The 15,399-nt window shown below is 63.9% G+C and overlaps 1 protein-coding gene across 1 annotated transcript in view; it reads right to left on the bottom strand.

Annotated features, from left to right (window-relative positions):
* The window catches only part of usp11 (ubiquitin specific peptidase 11), a 44,962-nt gene extending 29,775 nt beyond the window's left edge, over nucleotides 1–15,187 (bottom strand). Inside the window, exons 1-5 of the mRNA XM_041181413.1 lie at nucleotides 15,060–15,187; nucleotides 13,141–13,278; nucleotides 4,094–4,239; nucleotides 3,847–3,908; nucleotides 1,409–1,511 (exon numbers count right to left, since the gene is read on the bottom strand). Coding sequence (XP_041037347.1) covers nucleotides 1,409–1,511; nucleotides 3,847–3,908; nucleotides 4,094–4,239; nucleotides 13,141–13,186 — 357 coding nt within the window. The 5' untranslated portion in view covers nucleotides 13,187–13,278; nucleotides 15,060–15,187. The remainder of the gene's footprint in view (nucleotides 1–1,408; nucleotides 1,512–3,846; nucleotides 3,909–4,093; nucleotides 4,240–13,140; nucleotides 13,279–15,059) is intronic.
* Between the last annotated feature and the right edge of the window lie 212 nt (nucleotides 15,188–15,399).

The following is a 15,399-nucleotide window of genomic DNA, read 5'->3' as shown; positions in this document are numbered from 1 at the left end:
TCTGCTTGGACCTTCCTTACCCCGGAGCCTGTACCTGTCCCAACCCTGTCAAAGCTCCGGTTCGATTTTTAGACCTTCAAAAAAAAAAAAGGGACAGGGGGCAAGGGGGCTGGACAGAGGTTCACCGATCACACGGCAGCAACAAGGGTTTACACAACTGAGAAAATTCACAACTCGGGTTCAATTCCTGGGGGACAGAGCTGAAAAGCAAGTTATCTGAAACTTGCCATCGAGGACGGGCGGAGGGGGAGACGGGGGTTCGGGATAGGGAGAGACAAACCCTCAGAACCTAACCCACATCCAGAGACAACTCCCCCATCCACGCCAGGCATCAATTACCTCGAACCACGCTTCTCATCTCTGCCCGAGAGTGGTTAATCTCTTTCCAACCCTTATCTACCATGACACACTCAAACCATCAAATGTCCATTCAAGAGGATTTCATGGTCTACCCAAAGACGGACTGGAATTTCGGGAGCAATGTTCACTACCATAACATGTTTCACAGCCAATGACGTGCTTTACTGAAAGGTAAAATGCTGGCGCACAGCAAAATCCCACAAAGAGCAAATAAGGACCCAGATCATCTGTTGGTAGTGATGTTGGCTGAGGGATAAATATTGGTCCCAGGATACCGGGCATAACTCCCTCACCTCCCTCCCAGTCACTGCCCAAACCTCACCAAAATCTTCTTCCAATAGTGGCTGTGGGTTCCTTAACACCCACCCGAGTGGACAGACAGGCCCTCGGTTTCATGTCCCAACCCGAAAGGCTGACCCTCCGACAGCGCGGCGCTCCCTCGGCGCTAACCCTCCGACAACGCGGCGCTCCCTCGGCGCTAACCCTCCCACAGCGCGGCGCTCCCGCGGAGCTAACCCTCCCACAGCGCGGCGCTCCCGCGGAGCTAACCCTCCCACAGCGCGGCGCTCCCGCGGAGCTAACCCTCCCACAGCGCGGCGCTCCCGCGGAGCTAACCCTCCCACAGCGCGGCGCTCCCGCGGAGCTAACCCTCCCACAGCGCGGCGCTCCCGCGGAGCTAACCCTCCCACAGCGCGGCGCTCCCGCGGAGCTAACCCTCCCACAGCGCGGCGCTCCCGCGGAGCTAACCCTCCCACAGCGCGGCGCTCCCGCGGAGCTAACCCTCCCACAGCGCGGCGCTCCCGCGGAGCTAACCCTCCCACAGCGCGGCGTTCCCTCAGCACTGACCCTCCCACAGTACGGCGCTCCCTCAGCACTGACCCTCCCACAGTGCGGCGCTCCCTCAGTACTGACCCTCCCACAGTGCGGCGCTCCCTCAGCACTGACCCTCCCACAGTGCGGTGCTCCCTCAGTAATTCTGGCTGTCAAGGGTTTCAGGGTGCCGTTTACTTACGCAAATCCTCCTCTTGTCCCATCTCTCAGTTCTTACCTGGAGGGCAGAATTCATGAAGCAGGTGTTCCCAAGGTTACTCAAGCCACAAACACCAGGCTGGCCCTGATAGTACGAACCCTGTCCATCCAGCAAGTTTCGCCTAGCAAAGAGGGCACAGGGTCAGTGACACAGGTCGCAGCATTCCTCCTCCCCCACACGGTGACGGGACGTGGCTCTGTGTCTGTGATTCCCCCACACGGTGACGGGACGCGGGTCTGTGTCTGTGATTCCCCCCACAGGGTGACGGGTCTGTGATTCCCCCCACAGGGTGACGGGTCTGTGATTCCCCCCACAGGGTGACGGGTCTGTGATTCCCCCCACAGGGTGACGGGTCTGTGATTCCCCCCACAGGGTGACGGGTCTGTGATTCCCCCCACAGGGTGACGGGTCTGTGATTCCCCCCACAGGGTGACGGGTCTGTGATTCCCCCCACAGGGTGACGGGTCTGTGATTCCCCCCACAGGGTGACGGGTCTGTGATTCCCCCCACAGGGTGACGGGTCTGTGATTCCCCCCACAGGGTGACGGGTCTGTGATTCCCCCCACAGGGTGACGGGTCTGTGATTCCCCCCACAGGGTGACGGGTCTGTGATTCCCCCCACAGGGTGACGGGTCTGTGATTCCCCCCACAGGGTGACGGGTCTGTGATTCCCCCCACAGGGTGACGGGTCTGTGATTCCCCCCACAGGGTGACGGGTCTGTGATTCCCCCCACAGGGTGACGGGTCTGTGATTCCCCCCACAGGGTGACGGGTCTGTGATTCCCCCCACAGGGTGACGGGTCTGTGATTCCCCCCACAGGGTGACGGGTCTGTGATTCCCCCCACAGGGTGACGGGTCTGTGATTCCCCCCACAGGGTGACGGGTCTGTGATTCCCCCCACAGGGTGACGGGTCTGTGATTCCCCCCACAGGGTGACGGGTCTGTGATTCCCCCCACAGGGTGACGGGTCTGTGATTCCCCCCACAGGGTGACGGGTCTGTGATTCCCCCCACAGGGTGACGGGTCTGTGATTCCCCCCACAGGGTGACGGGTCTGTGATTCCCCCCACAGGGTGGCGGGTCTGCGTCTGTGATTCCCCCCACAGGGTGGCGGGTCTGCGTCTGTGATTCCCCCCACAGGGTGGCGGGTCTGCGTCTGTGATTCCCCCCACAGGGTGGCGGGTCTGCGTCTGTGATTCCCCCCACAGGGTGGCGGGTCTGCGTCTGTGATTCCCCCCACAGGCTGACGGGTCTGCGTCTGTGATTCCCCCCACAGGCTGACGGGTCTGCGTCTGTGATTCCCCCCACAGGCTGACGGGTCTGCGTCTGCGATTCCCCCCACAGGCTGACGGGTCTGCGTCTGTGATTCCCCCCACAGGCTGACGGGTCTGCGTCTGTGATTCCCCCCACAGGCTGACGGGTCTGCGTCTGTGATTCCCCCCACAGGCTGACGGGTCTGTGATTCCCCCCACAGGCTGACGGGTCTGTGATTCCCCCCACAGGCTGACGGGTCTGTGATTCCCCCCACAGGCTGACGGGTCTGTGATTCCCCCCACAGGCTGACGGGTCTGTGATTCCCCCCACAGGCTGACGGGTCTGTGATTCCCCCCACAGGCTGACGGGTCTGTGATTCCCCCCACAGGGTGACGGGTCTGTGATTCCCCCCACAGGGTGACGGGTCTGTGATTCCCCCCACAGGGTGACGGGTCTGTGATTCCCCCCACAGGGTGACGGGTCTGTGATTCCCCCCACAGGGTGACGGGTCTGTGATTCCCCCCACAGGGTGACGGGTCTGTGATTCCCCCCACAGGGTGACGGGTCTGTGATTCCCCCCACAGGGTGACGGGTCTGTGATTCCCCCCACAGGGTGACGGGTCTGTGATTCCCCCCACAGGGTGACGGGTCTGTGATTCCCCCCACAGGGTGACGGGTCTGTGATTCCCCCCACAGGGTGACGGGTCTGTGATTCCCCCCACAGGGTGACGGGTCTGTGATTCCCCCCACAGGGTGACGGGTCTGTGATTCCCCCCACAGGGTGACGGGTCTGTGATTCCCCCCACAGGGTGACGGGTCTGTGATTCCCCCCACAGGGTGACGGGTCTGTGATTCCCCCCACAGGGTGACGGGTCTGTGATTCCCCCCACAGGGTGACGGGTCTGTGATTCCCCCCACAGGGTGACGGGTCTGTGATTCCCCCCACAGGGTGACGGGTCTGTGATTCCCCCCACAGGGTGACGGGTCTGTGATTCCCCCCACAGGGTGACGGGTCTGTGATTCCCCCCACAGGGTGACGGGTCTGTGATTCCCCCCACAGGGTGACGGGTCTGTGATTCCCCCCACAGGGTGACGGGTCTGTGATTCCCCCCACAGGGTGACGGGTCTGTGATTCCCCCCACAGGGTGATGGGTCTGTGATTCCCCCCACAGGGTGACGGGACCCGTGTATTTAACACTCACGTGACATGGGGTCTCACTGTCGGCCAGGTCCCGTCCTCATTGCGTGATTCCATGATCAGAGTCTGCGGGACAAAGACAGCTGATTTTACCTCTGTGCTTGGTGAACCTGCCGCTGCTCGGCCCTCAGCCTCGCTCTCCTGCCCACTCACAACCTGCCACATCCGGTGTCCACCCCACCCACTCGCCCGGCGTCTGTCTCCTCCGAAACGCACCCACCACCGGCCTCCACAACGCACCCCGGCCTCACCTGTCCCGAGCAGAGGCACGAGCTGTTGACGTTACTCTGGGGGTTCCTCAGCCTTTCACACGAGCTGTCCGAGTTCCTCATCCACAGGCGGCTTTCTTCCTCCGGCGGCACCTGGAACATCCTCCGCATCTCCTTGTGAATCTTGTCTGAGGGAGGGTGGGAGAGAGAGAGAGAGAGAGGGAGAGAGAGAGAGAGAGAGAAGGGGGTCACATGTCAACGGCATCTCTAGGCCTCACTCACTGGACATCCCAACTCTGCTCACGGTCAACGAGCGATTGGGAAATGCGCTGACTGCAGCAGCGGAAGGAACAAAGCAGCCAATTCGCGCACAGCAAGAGCCCACGACTGTAATATTGACCCACCTTATCAGCTCGTAAGGGATGTCGGCTGAGGGACAAATATTGGCCCCAGGACACCGGGGAGAAATCTCCCCCCCAATCCCCCCACAAATCCCCCCACCCCCGCTCTCCGCCAATCCTAGCTGTGGAATCCTCCACACCCGCCTGAAAGGGCAGAAGGGGCCTCAGTTTAATGTCTCATCCCGACAGTGCGGCGCTCCCTCAGCACTGACCCTCCGACAGTGCGGCGCTCCCTCAGCACTGACCCTCCGACAGTGCGGCGCTCCCTCAGCACTGACCCTCCGACAGTGCGGCGCTCCCTCAGCACTGACCCTCCGACAGTGCGGCGCTCCCTCAGCACTGACCCTCCCACAGTGCGGCGCTCCCTCAGCACTGACCCTCCGACAGTGCGGCGCTCCCTCAGCACTGACCCTCCGACAGTGCGGCGCTCCCTCAGCACTGACCCTCCCACAGTGCGGCGCTCCCTCAGCACTGACCCTCCCACAGTGCGGCGCTCCCTCAGCACTGACCCTCCCACAGTGCGGCGCTCCCTCAGCACTGACCCTCCCACAGTGCGGCGCTCCCTCAGCACTGACCCTCCCACAGTGCGGCGCTCCCTCAGCACTGACCCTCCCACAGTGCGGCGCTCCCTCAGCACTGACCCTCCCACAGTGCGGCGCTCCCTCAGCACTGACCCTCCCACAGTGCGGCGCTCCCTCAGCACTGACCCTCCCACAGTGCGGCGCTCCCTCAGCACTGACCCTCCCACAGTGCGGCGCTCCCTCAGCACTGACCCTCCCACAGTGCGGCGCTCCCTCAGCACTGACCCTCCCACAGTGCGGCGCTCCCTCAGCACTGACCCTCCCACAGTGCGGCGCTCCCTCAGCACTGACCCTCCCACAGTGCGGCGCTCCCTCAGCACTGACCCTCCCACAGTGCGGCGCTCCCTCAGCACTGACCCTCCCACAGTGCGGCGCTCCCTCAGCACTGACCCGCCGACAGTGCGGCGCTCCCTCAGCACTGAACCTCCCACAGTGCGGCGCTCCCTCAGCACTGACCCTCCCACAGTGCGGCGCTCCCTCAGCACTGACCCTCCCACAGTGCGGCGCTCCCTCAGCACTGACCCTCCCACAGTGCGGCGCTCCCTCAGCACTGACCCTCCCACAGTGCGGCGCTCCCTCAGCACTGACCCTCCCACAGTGCGGCGCTCCCTCAGCACTGACCCTCCCACAGTGCGGCGCTCCCTCAGCACTGACCCTCCCACAGTGCGGCGCTCCCTCAGCACTGACCCTCCCACAGTGCGGCGCTCCCTCAGCACTGACCCTCCCACAGTGCGGCGCTCCCTCAGCACTGACCCTCCCACAGTGCGGCGCTCCCTCAGCACTGACCCTCCCACAGTGCGGCGCTCCCTCAGCACTGACCCTCCCACAGTGCGGCGCTCCCTCAGCACTGACCCTCCCACAGTGCGGCGCTCCCTCAGCACTGACCCTCCCACAGTGCGGCGCTCCCTCAGCACTGACCCTCCCACAGTGCGGCGCTCCCTCAGCACTGACCCTCCCACAGTGCGGCGCTCCCTCAGCACTGACCCTCCCACAGTGCGGCGCTCCCTCAGCACTGACCCTCCCACAGTGCGGCGCTCCCTCAGCACTGACCCTCCCACAGTGCGGCGCTCCCTCAGCACTGACCCTCCCACAGTGCGGCGCTCCCTCAGCACTGACCCTCCGACAGTGCGGCGCTCCCTCAGCACTGACCCTCCGACAGTGCGGCGCTCCCTCAGCACTGACCCTCCGACAGTGCGGCGCTCCCTCAGCACTGACCCTCCGACAGTGCGGCGCTCCCTCAGCACTGACCCTCCGACAGTGCGGCGCTCCCTCAGCACTGACCCTCCGACAGTGCGGCGCTCCCTCAGCACTGACCCTCCGACAGTGCGGCGCTCCCTCAGCACTGACCCTCCGACAGTGCGGCGCTCCCTCAGCACTGACCCTCCGACGGGGCGGCGCTCCCTCAGCACTGACCCTCCGACGGTGCGGCGCTCCCTCAGCACTGACCCTCCGACGGTGCGGCGCTCCCTCAGCACTGACCCTCCGACGGTGCGGCGCTCCCTCAGCACTGACCCTCCGACGGTGCGGCGCTCCCTCAGCACTGACCCTCCGACGGTGCGGCGCTCCCTCAGCACTGACCCTCCGACGGTGCGGCGCTCCCTCAGCACTGACCCTCCGACGGTGCGGCGCTCCCTCAGCACTGACCCTCCGACGGTGCGGCGCTCCCTCAGCACTGACCCTCCGACAGTGCGGCGCTCCCTCAGCACTGACCCTCCGACAGTGCGGCGCTCCCTCAGCACTGACCCTCCGACAGTGCGGCGCTCCCTCAGCACTGACCCTCCGACAGTGCGGCGCTCCCTCAGCACTGACCCTCCGACAGTGCGGCGCTCCCTCAGCACTGACCCTCCGACAGTGCGGCGCTCCCTCAGCACTGACCCTCCGACAGTGCGGCGCTCCCTCAGCACTGACCCTCCGACAGTGCGGCGCTCCCTCAGCACTGACCCTCCGACAGTGCGGCGCTCCCTCAGCACTGACCCTCCGACAGTGCGGCGCTCCCTCAGCACTGACCCTCCGACAGTGCGGCGCTCCCTCAGCACTGACCCTCCGACAGTGCGGCGCTCCCTCAGCACTGACCCTCCGACAGTGCGGCGCTCCCTCAGCACTGACCCTCCGACAGTGCGGCGCTCCCTCAGCACTGACCCTCCGACAGTGCGGCGCTCCCTCAGCACTGACCCTCCGACAGTGCGGCGCTCCCTCAGCACTGACCCTCCGACAGTGCGGCGCTCCCTCAGCACTGACCCTCCGACAGTGCGGCGCTCCCTCAGCACTGACCCTCCGACAGTGCGGCGCTCCCTCAGCACTGACCCTCCGACAGTGCGGCGCTCCCTCAGCACTGACCCTCCGACAGTGCGGCGCTCCCTCAGCACTGACCCTCCGACAGTGCGGCGCTCCCTCAGCACTGACCCTCCGACAGTGCGGCGCTCCCTCAGCACTGACCCTCCGACAGTGCGGCGCTCCCTCAGCACTGACCCTCCGACAGTGCGGCGCTCCCTCAGCACTGACCCTCCGACAGTGCGGCGCTCCCTCAGCACTGACCCTCCGACAGTGCGGCGCTCCCTCAGCACTGACCCTCCGACAGTGCGGCGCTCCCTCAGCACTGACCCTCCGACAGTGCGGCGCTCCCTCAGCACTGACCCTCCGACAGTGCGGCGCTCCCTCAGCACTGACCCTCCGACAGTGCGGCGCTCCCTCAGCACTGACCCTCCGACAGTGCGGCGCTCCCTCAGCACTGACCCTCCGACAGTGCGGCGCTCCCTCAGCACTGACCCTCCGACAGTGCGGCGCTCCCTCAGCACTGACCCTCCGACAGTGCGGCGCTCCCTCAGCACTGACCCTCCGACAGTGCGGCGCTCCCTCAGCACTGACCCTCCGACAGTGCGGCGCTCCCTCAGCACTGACCCTCCGACAGTGCGGCGCTCCCTCAGCACTGACCCTCCGACAGTGCGGCGCTCCCTCAGCACTGACCCTCCGACAGTGCGGCGCTCCCTCAGCACTGACCCTCCGACAGTGCGGCTCTCCCTCAGCACTGACCCTCCGACAGTGCGGCGCTCCCTCAGCACTGACCCTCCGACAGTGCGGCGCTCCCTCAGCACTGACCCTCCGACAGTGCGGCGCTCCCTCAGCACTGACCCTCCCACAGTGCGGCGCTCCCTCAGCACTGACCCTCCCACAGTGCGGCGCTCCCTCAGCACTGACCCTCCCACAGTGCGGCGCTCCCTCAGCACTGACCCTCCGACAGTGCGGCGCTCCCTCAGCACTGACCCTCCCACAGTGCGGCGCTCCCTCAGCACTGACCCTCCCACAGTGCGGCGCTCCCTCAGCACTGACCCTCCCACAGTGCGGCGCTCCCTCAGCACTGACCCTCCCACAGTGCGGCGCTCCCTCAGCACTGACCCTCCCACAGTGCGGCGCTCCCTCAGCACTGACCCTCCCACAGTGCGGCGCTCCCTCAGCACTGACCCTCCCACAGTGCGGCGCTCCCTCAGCACTGACCCTCCCACAGTGCGGCGCTCCCTCAGCACTGACCCTCCCACAGTGCGGCGCTCCCTCAGCACTGACCCTCCCACAGTGCGGCGCTCCCTCAGCACTGACCCTCCCACAGTGCGGCGCTCCCTCAGCACTGACCCTCCCACAGTGCGGCGCTCCCTCAGCACTGACCCTCCCACAGTGCGGCGCTCCCTCAGCACTGACCCTCCCACAGTGCGGCGCTCCCTCAGCACTGACCCTCCCACAGTGCGGCGCTCCCTCAGCACTGACCCTCCCACAGTGCGGCGCTCCCTCAGCACTGACCCTCCCACAGTGCGGCGCTCCCTCAGCACTGACCCTCCCACAGTGCGGCGCTCCCTCAGCACTGACCCTCCCACAGTGCGGCGCTCCCTCAGCACTGACCCTCCCACAGTGCGGCGCTCCCTCAGCACTGACCCTCCCACAGTGCGGCGCTCCCTCAGCACTGACCCTCCCACAGTGCGGCGCTCCCTCAGCACTGACCCTCCCACAGTGCGGCGCTCCCTCAGCACTGACCCTCCCACAGTGCGGCGCTCCCTCAGCACTGACCCTCCCACAGTGCGGCGCTCCCTCAGCACTGACCCTCCCACAGTGCGGCGCTCCCTCAGCACTGACCCTCCGACAGTGCGGCGCTCCCTCAGCACTGACCCTCCGACAGTGCGGCGCTCCCTCAGCACTGACCCTCCGACAGTGCGGCGCTCCCTCAGCACTGACCCTCCGACAGTGCGGCGCTCCCTCAGCACTGACCCTCCGACAGTGCGGCGCTCCCTCAGCACTGACCCTCCGACAGTGCGGCGCTCCCTCAGCACTGACCCTCCGACAGTGCGGCGCTCCCTCAGCACTGACCCTCCGACAGTGCGGCGCTCCCTCAGCACTGACCCTCCGACAGTGCGGCGCTCCCTCAGCACTGACCCTCCGACAGTGCGGCGCTCCCTCAGCACTGACCCTCCGACAGTGCGGCGCTCCCTCAGCACTGACCCTCCGACAGTGCGGCGCTCCCTCAGCACTGACCCTCCGACAGTGCGGCGCTCCCTCAGCACTGACCCTCCGACAGTGCGGCGCTCCCTCAGCACTGACCCTCCGACAGTGCGGCGCTCCCTCAGCACTGACCCTCCGACAGTGCGGCGCTCCCTCAGCACTGACCCTCCGACAGTGCGGCGCTCCCTCAGCACTGACCCTCCGACAGTGCGGCGCTCCCTCAGCACTGACCCTCCGACAGTGCGGCGCTCCCTCAGCACTGACCCTCCGACAGTGCGGCGCTCCCTCAGCACTGACCCTCCGACAGTGCGGCGCTCCCTCAGCACTGACCCTCCGACAGTGCGGCGCTCCCTCAGCACTGACCCTCCGACAGTGCGGCGCTCCCTCAGCACTGACCCTCCGACAGTGCGGCGCTCCCTCAGCACTGACCCTCCGACAGTGCGGCGCTCCCTCAGCACTGACCCTCCGACAGTGCGGCGCTCCCTCAGCACTGACCCTCCGACAGTGCGGCGCTCCCTCAGCACTGACCCTCCGACAGTGCGGCGCTCCCTCAGCACTGACCCTCCGACAGTGCGGCGCTCCCTCAGCACTGACCCTCCGACAGTGCGGCGCTCCCTCAGCACTGACCCTCCGACAGTGCGGCGCTCCCTCAGCACTGACCCTCCGACAGTGCGGCGCTCCCTCAGCACTGACCCTCCGACAGTGCGGCGCTCCCTCAGCACTGACCCTCCGACAGTGCGGCGCTCCCTCAGCACTGACCCTCCGACAGTGCGGCGCTCCCTCAGCACTGACCCTCCGACAGTGCGGCGCTCCCTCAGCACTGACCCTCCGACAGTGCGGCGCTCCCTCAGCACTGACCCTCCGACAGTGCGGCGCTCCCTCAGCACTGACCCTCCGACAGTGCGGCGCTCCCTCAGCACTGACCCTCCGACAGTGCGGCGCTCCCTCAGCACTGACCCTCCGACAGTGCGGCGCTCCCTCAGCACTGACCCTCCGACAGTGCGGCGCTCCCTCAGCACTGACCCTCCGACAGTGCGGCGCTCCCTCAGCACTGACCCTCCGACAGTGCGGCGCTCCCTCAGCACTGACCCTCCGACAGTGCGGCGCTCCCTCAGCACTGACCCTCCGACAGTGCGGCGCTCCCTCAGCACTGACCCTCCGACAGTGCGGCGCTCCCTCAGCACTGACCCTCCGACAGTGCGGCGCTCCCTCAGCACTGACCCTCCGACAGTGCGGCGCTCCCTCAGCACTGACCCTCCGACAGTGCGGCGCTCCCTCAGCACTGACCCTCCGACAGTGCGGCGCTCCCTCAGCACTGACCCTCCGACAGTGCGGCGCTCCCTCAGCACTGACCCTCCGACAGTGCGGCGCTCCCTCAGCACTGACCCTCCGACAGTGCGGCGCTCCCTCAGCACTGACCCTCCGACAGTGCGGCGCTCCCTCAGCACTGACCCTCCGACAGTGCGGCGCTCCCTCAGCACTGACCCTCCGACAGTGCGGCGCTCCCTCAGCACTGACCCTCCGACAGTGCGGCGCTCCCTCAGCACTGACCCTCCGACAGTGCGGCGCTCCCTCAGCACTGACCCTCCGACAGTGCGGCGCTCCCTCAGCACTGACCCTCCGACAGTGCGGCGCTCCCTCAGCACTGACCCTCCGACAGTGCGGCGCTCCCTCAGCACTGACCCTCCGACAGTGCGGCGCTCCCTCAGCACTGACCCTCCGACAGTGCGGCGCTCCCTCAGCACTGACCCTCCGACAGTGCGGCGCTCCCTCAGCACTGACCCTCCGACAGTGCGGCGCTCCCTCAGCACTGACCCTCCGACAGTGCGGCGCTCCCTCAGCACTGACCCTCCGACAGTGCGGCGCTCCCTCAGCACTGACCCTCCGACAGTGCGGCGCTCCCTCAGCACTGACCCTCCGACAGTGCGGCGCTCCCTCAGCACTGACCCTCCGACAGTGCGGCGCTCCCTCAGCACTGACCCTCCGACAGTGCGGCGCTCCCTCAGCACTGACCCTCCGACAGTGCGGCGCTCCCTCAGCACTGACCCTCCGACAGTGCGGCGCTCCCTCAGCACTGACCCTCCGACAGTGCGGCGCTCCCTCAGCACTGACCCTCCGACAGTGCGGCGCTCCCTCAGCACTGACCCTCCGACAGTGCAGTGCTCCCTCAGCACTGACCCTCTGACAGTGCAGTGCTCCCTCAGCACTGACCCTCCGACAGTGCGGCGCTCCCTCAGCACTGACCCTCCGACAGTGCGGCGCTCCCTCAGCACTGACCCTCCGACAGTGCGCGCTCCCTCAGCACTGACCCTCCGACAGTGCGGCGCTCCCTCAGCACTGACCCTCCGACAGTGCGGCGCTCCCTCAGCACTGACCCTCCGACAGTGCGGCGCTCCCTCAGCACTGACCCTCCGACAGTGCGGCGCTCCCTCAGCACTGACCCTCCGACAGTGCGGCGCTCCCTCAGCACTGACCCTCCGACAGTGCGGCGCTCCCTCAGCACTGACCCTCCGACAGTGCGGCGCTCCCTCAGCACTGACCCTCCGACAGTGCGGCGCTCCCTCAGCACTGACCCTCCGACAGTGCGGCGCTCCCTCAGCACTGACCCTCCGACAGTGCGGCGCTCCCTCAGCACTGACCCTCCGACAGTGCGGCGCTCCCTCAGCACTGACCCTCCGACAGTGCGGCGCTCCCTCAGCACTGACCCTCCGACAGTGCGGCGCTCCCTCAGCACTGACCCTCCGACAGTGCGGCGCTCCCTCAGCACTGACCCTCCGACAGTGCGGCGCTCCCTCAGCACTGACCCTCCGACAGTGCGGCGCTCCCTCAGCACTGACCCTCCGACAGTGCGGCGCTCCCTCAGCACTGACCCTCCGACAGTGCGGCGCTCCCTCAGCACTGACCCTCCGACAGTGCGGCGCTCCCTCAGCACTGACCCTCCGACAGTGCGGCGCTCCCTCAGCACTGACCCTCCGACAGTGCGGCGCTCCCTCAGCACTGACCCTCCGACAGTGCGGCGCTCCCTCAGCACTGACCCTCCGACAGTGCGGCGCTCCCTCAGCACTGACCCTCCGACAGTGCGGCGCTCCCTCAGCACTGACCCTCCGACAGTGCGGCGCTCCCTCAGCACTGACCCTCCGACAGTGCGGCGCTCCCTCAGCACTGACCCTCCGACAGTGCGGCGCTCCCTCAGCACTGACCCTCCGACAGTGCGGCGCTCCCTCAGCACTGACCCTCCGACAGTGCGGCGCTCCCTCAGCACTGACCCTCCGACAGTGCGGAGCTCCCTCAGCACTGACCCTCCCACAGTGCGGCACTCCCTCAGCACTGACCCTCCCACAGTGCGGCACTCCCTCAGCACTGACCCTCTGACAGCGCGGCGCTCCCTCAGCACTGACCCTCCCACAGTGCGGCACTCCCTCAGCACTGACCCTCCCACAGTGCGGCACTCCCTCAGCACTGACCCTCCCACAGTGCGGCTCTCCTTCAGCACCCTGACCCTGGGCGTTAGAGCCCCAAGAATGGAGCATGGGCAAGTGCGTCCGAGAGAGACAGCCCAGCAGCACATCAGACAGTACAAGTCACAAAGTCCCCGTCCCTGATCACATTCCTGTATGCTTTTTACCAATAGTATCAGCCCTGCTGAACGAGACAGTCACAAGTTCATCCATGTTGCTGTACTGACACAGAGCCAGCTCGACAGGATAGACCTCCACCTTCAGACTAGACAGTCTAATAACCTGGAGAGAAAGACAGACAACAGCTTCAGCCATGCCCAGAATAGGGCCTTGTCCCAGAACGAGTGACAGACTGGAATCTAATTGAGGGGTTCAGAGTGGTTTATATATAGAATAACAGATACCCGGGAGTGAGTAACAGACTGGAATCTAATCGAGGGGTTCGGGGGGGATTTATATATAAAATAACAGATACCTGGGAGTGAGTTACAGGCTGGAATCTAATCGAGGGGTTCAGGGTGGTTTATATATAGAATAACAGATACCCGGGAGTGAGTTACAGACTGGAATCTAATCGAGGTGTTCGGAGGGGGTTTATATATAGAATAACAGATACCCGGGAGTGAGTTACAGACTGGAATCTAATCGAGGGGTTTGGGGGGGTTTTATATATAGAATAACAGATACCCGGGAGTGAGTTACAGACTGGAATCTAATCGAGGGGTTCGGGGTGGTTTATATATAGAATAACAGATACCCAGGAGTGAGTTACAGACTGGAATCTAATCGAGGTGTTCGGAGGGGGTTTATATATAGAATAACAGATACCCGGGAGTGAGTTACAGACTGGAATCTAATCGAGGGGTTTGGGGTGGTTTATATATAGAATAACAGATACCCGGGAGTGAGTTACAGACTGGAATCTAATCGAGGTGTTCGGAGGGGGTTTATATATAGAATAACAGATACCCGGGAGTGAGTTACAGACTGGAATCTAATCGAGGGGTTCAGGGTGGTTTATATATAGAATAACAGATACCCGGGAGTGAGTTACAGACTGGAATCTAATCGAGGGGTTCGGGGTGGTTTATATATAGAATAACAGATACCCGGGAGTGAGTTACAGACTGGAATCTAATCGAGGGGTTTGGGGGGGGTTTATATATAGAATAACAGATACCCGGGAGTGAGTTACAGACTGGAATCTAATCGAGGGGTTCAGGGTGGTTTATATATAGAATAACAGATACCCAGAAGTGAGTTACAGACTGGAATCTAATTGAGGGGTTCGGGGGGGTTTTATATATAGAATAACAGATACCTGGGAGTGAGTTACAGACTGGAATCTAATCGAGGGGTTTGGGGGGGTTTATATATAGAATAACAGATACCCGGGAGTGAGTTACATACTGGAATCTAATCGAGGGGTTCGGCGGGGTTTATATATAGAATAACAGATACCCGGGAGTGAGTTACAGACTGGAATCTAATCGAGGGGTTCGGGGTGGTTTATATATAGAATAACAGATACCCGGGAGTGAGTTACAGACTGGAATCTAATCGAGGGGTTCGGGGGGTTTATATATAGAATAACAGATACCCGGGAGTGAGTTACAGACTGGAATCTAATCGAGGGGTTCGGGGGGTTTATATATAGAATAACAGATACGCGGGAGTGAGTTACAGACTGGAATCTAATCGAGGGGTTTGGGGGGGTTTATATATAGAATAGCAGATACCCGGGAGTGAGTTACAGACTGGAATCTAATCGAGGGGTTCGGGGTGGTTTATATATAGAATAACAGATACCCGGGAGTGAGTTACAGACTGGAATCTAATTGAGGGGTTCGGGGTGGTTTATATATAGAATAACAGATACCCGGGAGTGAGTTACAGACTGGAATCTAATCGAGGGGTTTGGGGGGGTTTATATATAGAATAACAGATACCCGGGAGTGAGTTACAGACTGGAATCTAATCGAGGGGTTCGGGGGGGGCGGGGTTAGGTGCAGAATGGGCACTGACGCCAGGAATTTCAGGAATCCCCTCGTTGCGCGTTCCTCTGGGATGGGCTGTCCTCGCTCACCTTGCGCTCGATTGGCTGCTGCCCCTGTGTTTGGCCGTACCAGCTGAGCAGCTTGTCCCAGGCCTCACTGTGCAGGAGTGTGTAATCCTCGTTCTCCATCATGTTGGCTTTCAGCCTGTCAGACTCTGTACCTGCACCCAGATCAGACGGGAGAATCAGGGGGAAAGAAGCTTCAGGACACAGTGCCCCCCCACCAAACCACCGGAACACTGTCAACCACCACCGCCCCCCCACCCAACTCCCACCGGACCCAGCCACAGGGACCTGCACTCCCCCTGCCAACGCCTCCAACAGCACCGCCTACCCCACAGACCACCCCCAACCCTGGGGACACACACCC

Source organism: Carcharodon carcharias, assembly GCF_017639515.1.
Source record: "Carcharodon carcharias isolate sCarCar2 chromosome 35 unlocalized genomic scaffold, sCarCar2.pri SUPER_35_unloc_23, whole genome shotgun sequence".
Taxonomy (NCBI): domain Eukaryota; kingdom Metazoa; phylum Chordata; class Chondrichthyes; order Lamniformes; family Lamnidae; genus Carcharodon; species Carcharodon carcharias.
The sequence above is the reverse complement of the archived record's forward strand: the minus strand, read 5'-3'. Positions and strand labels throughout refer to the sequence as shown.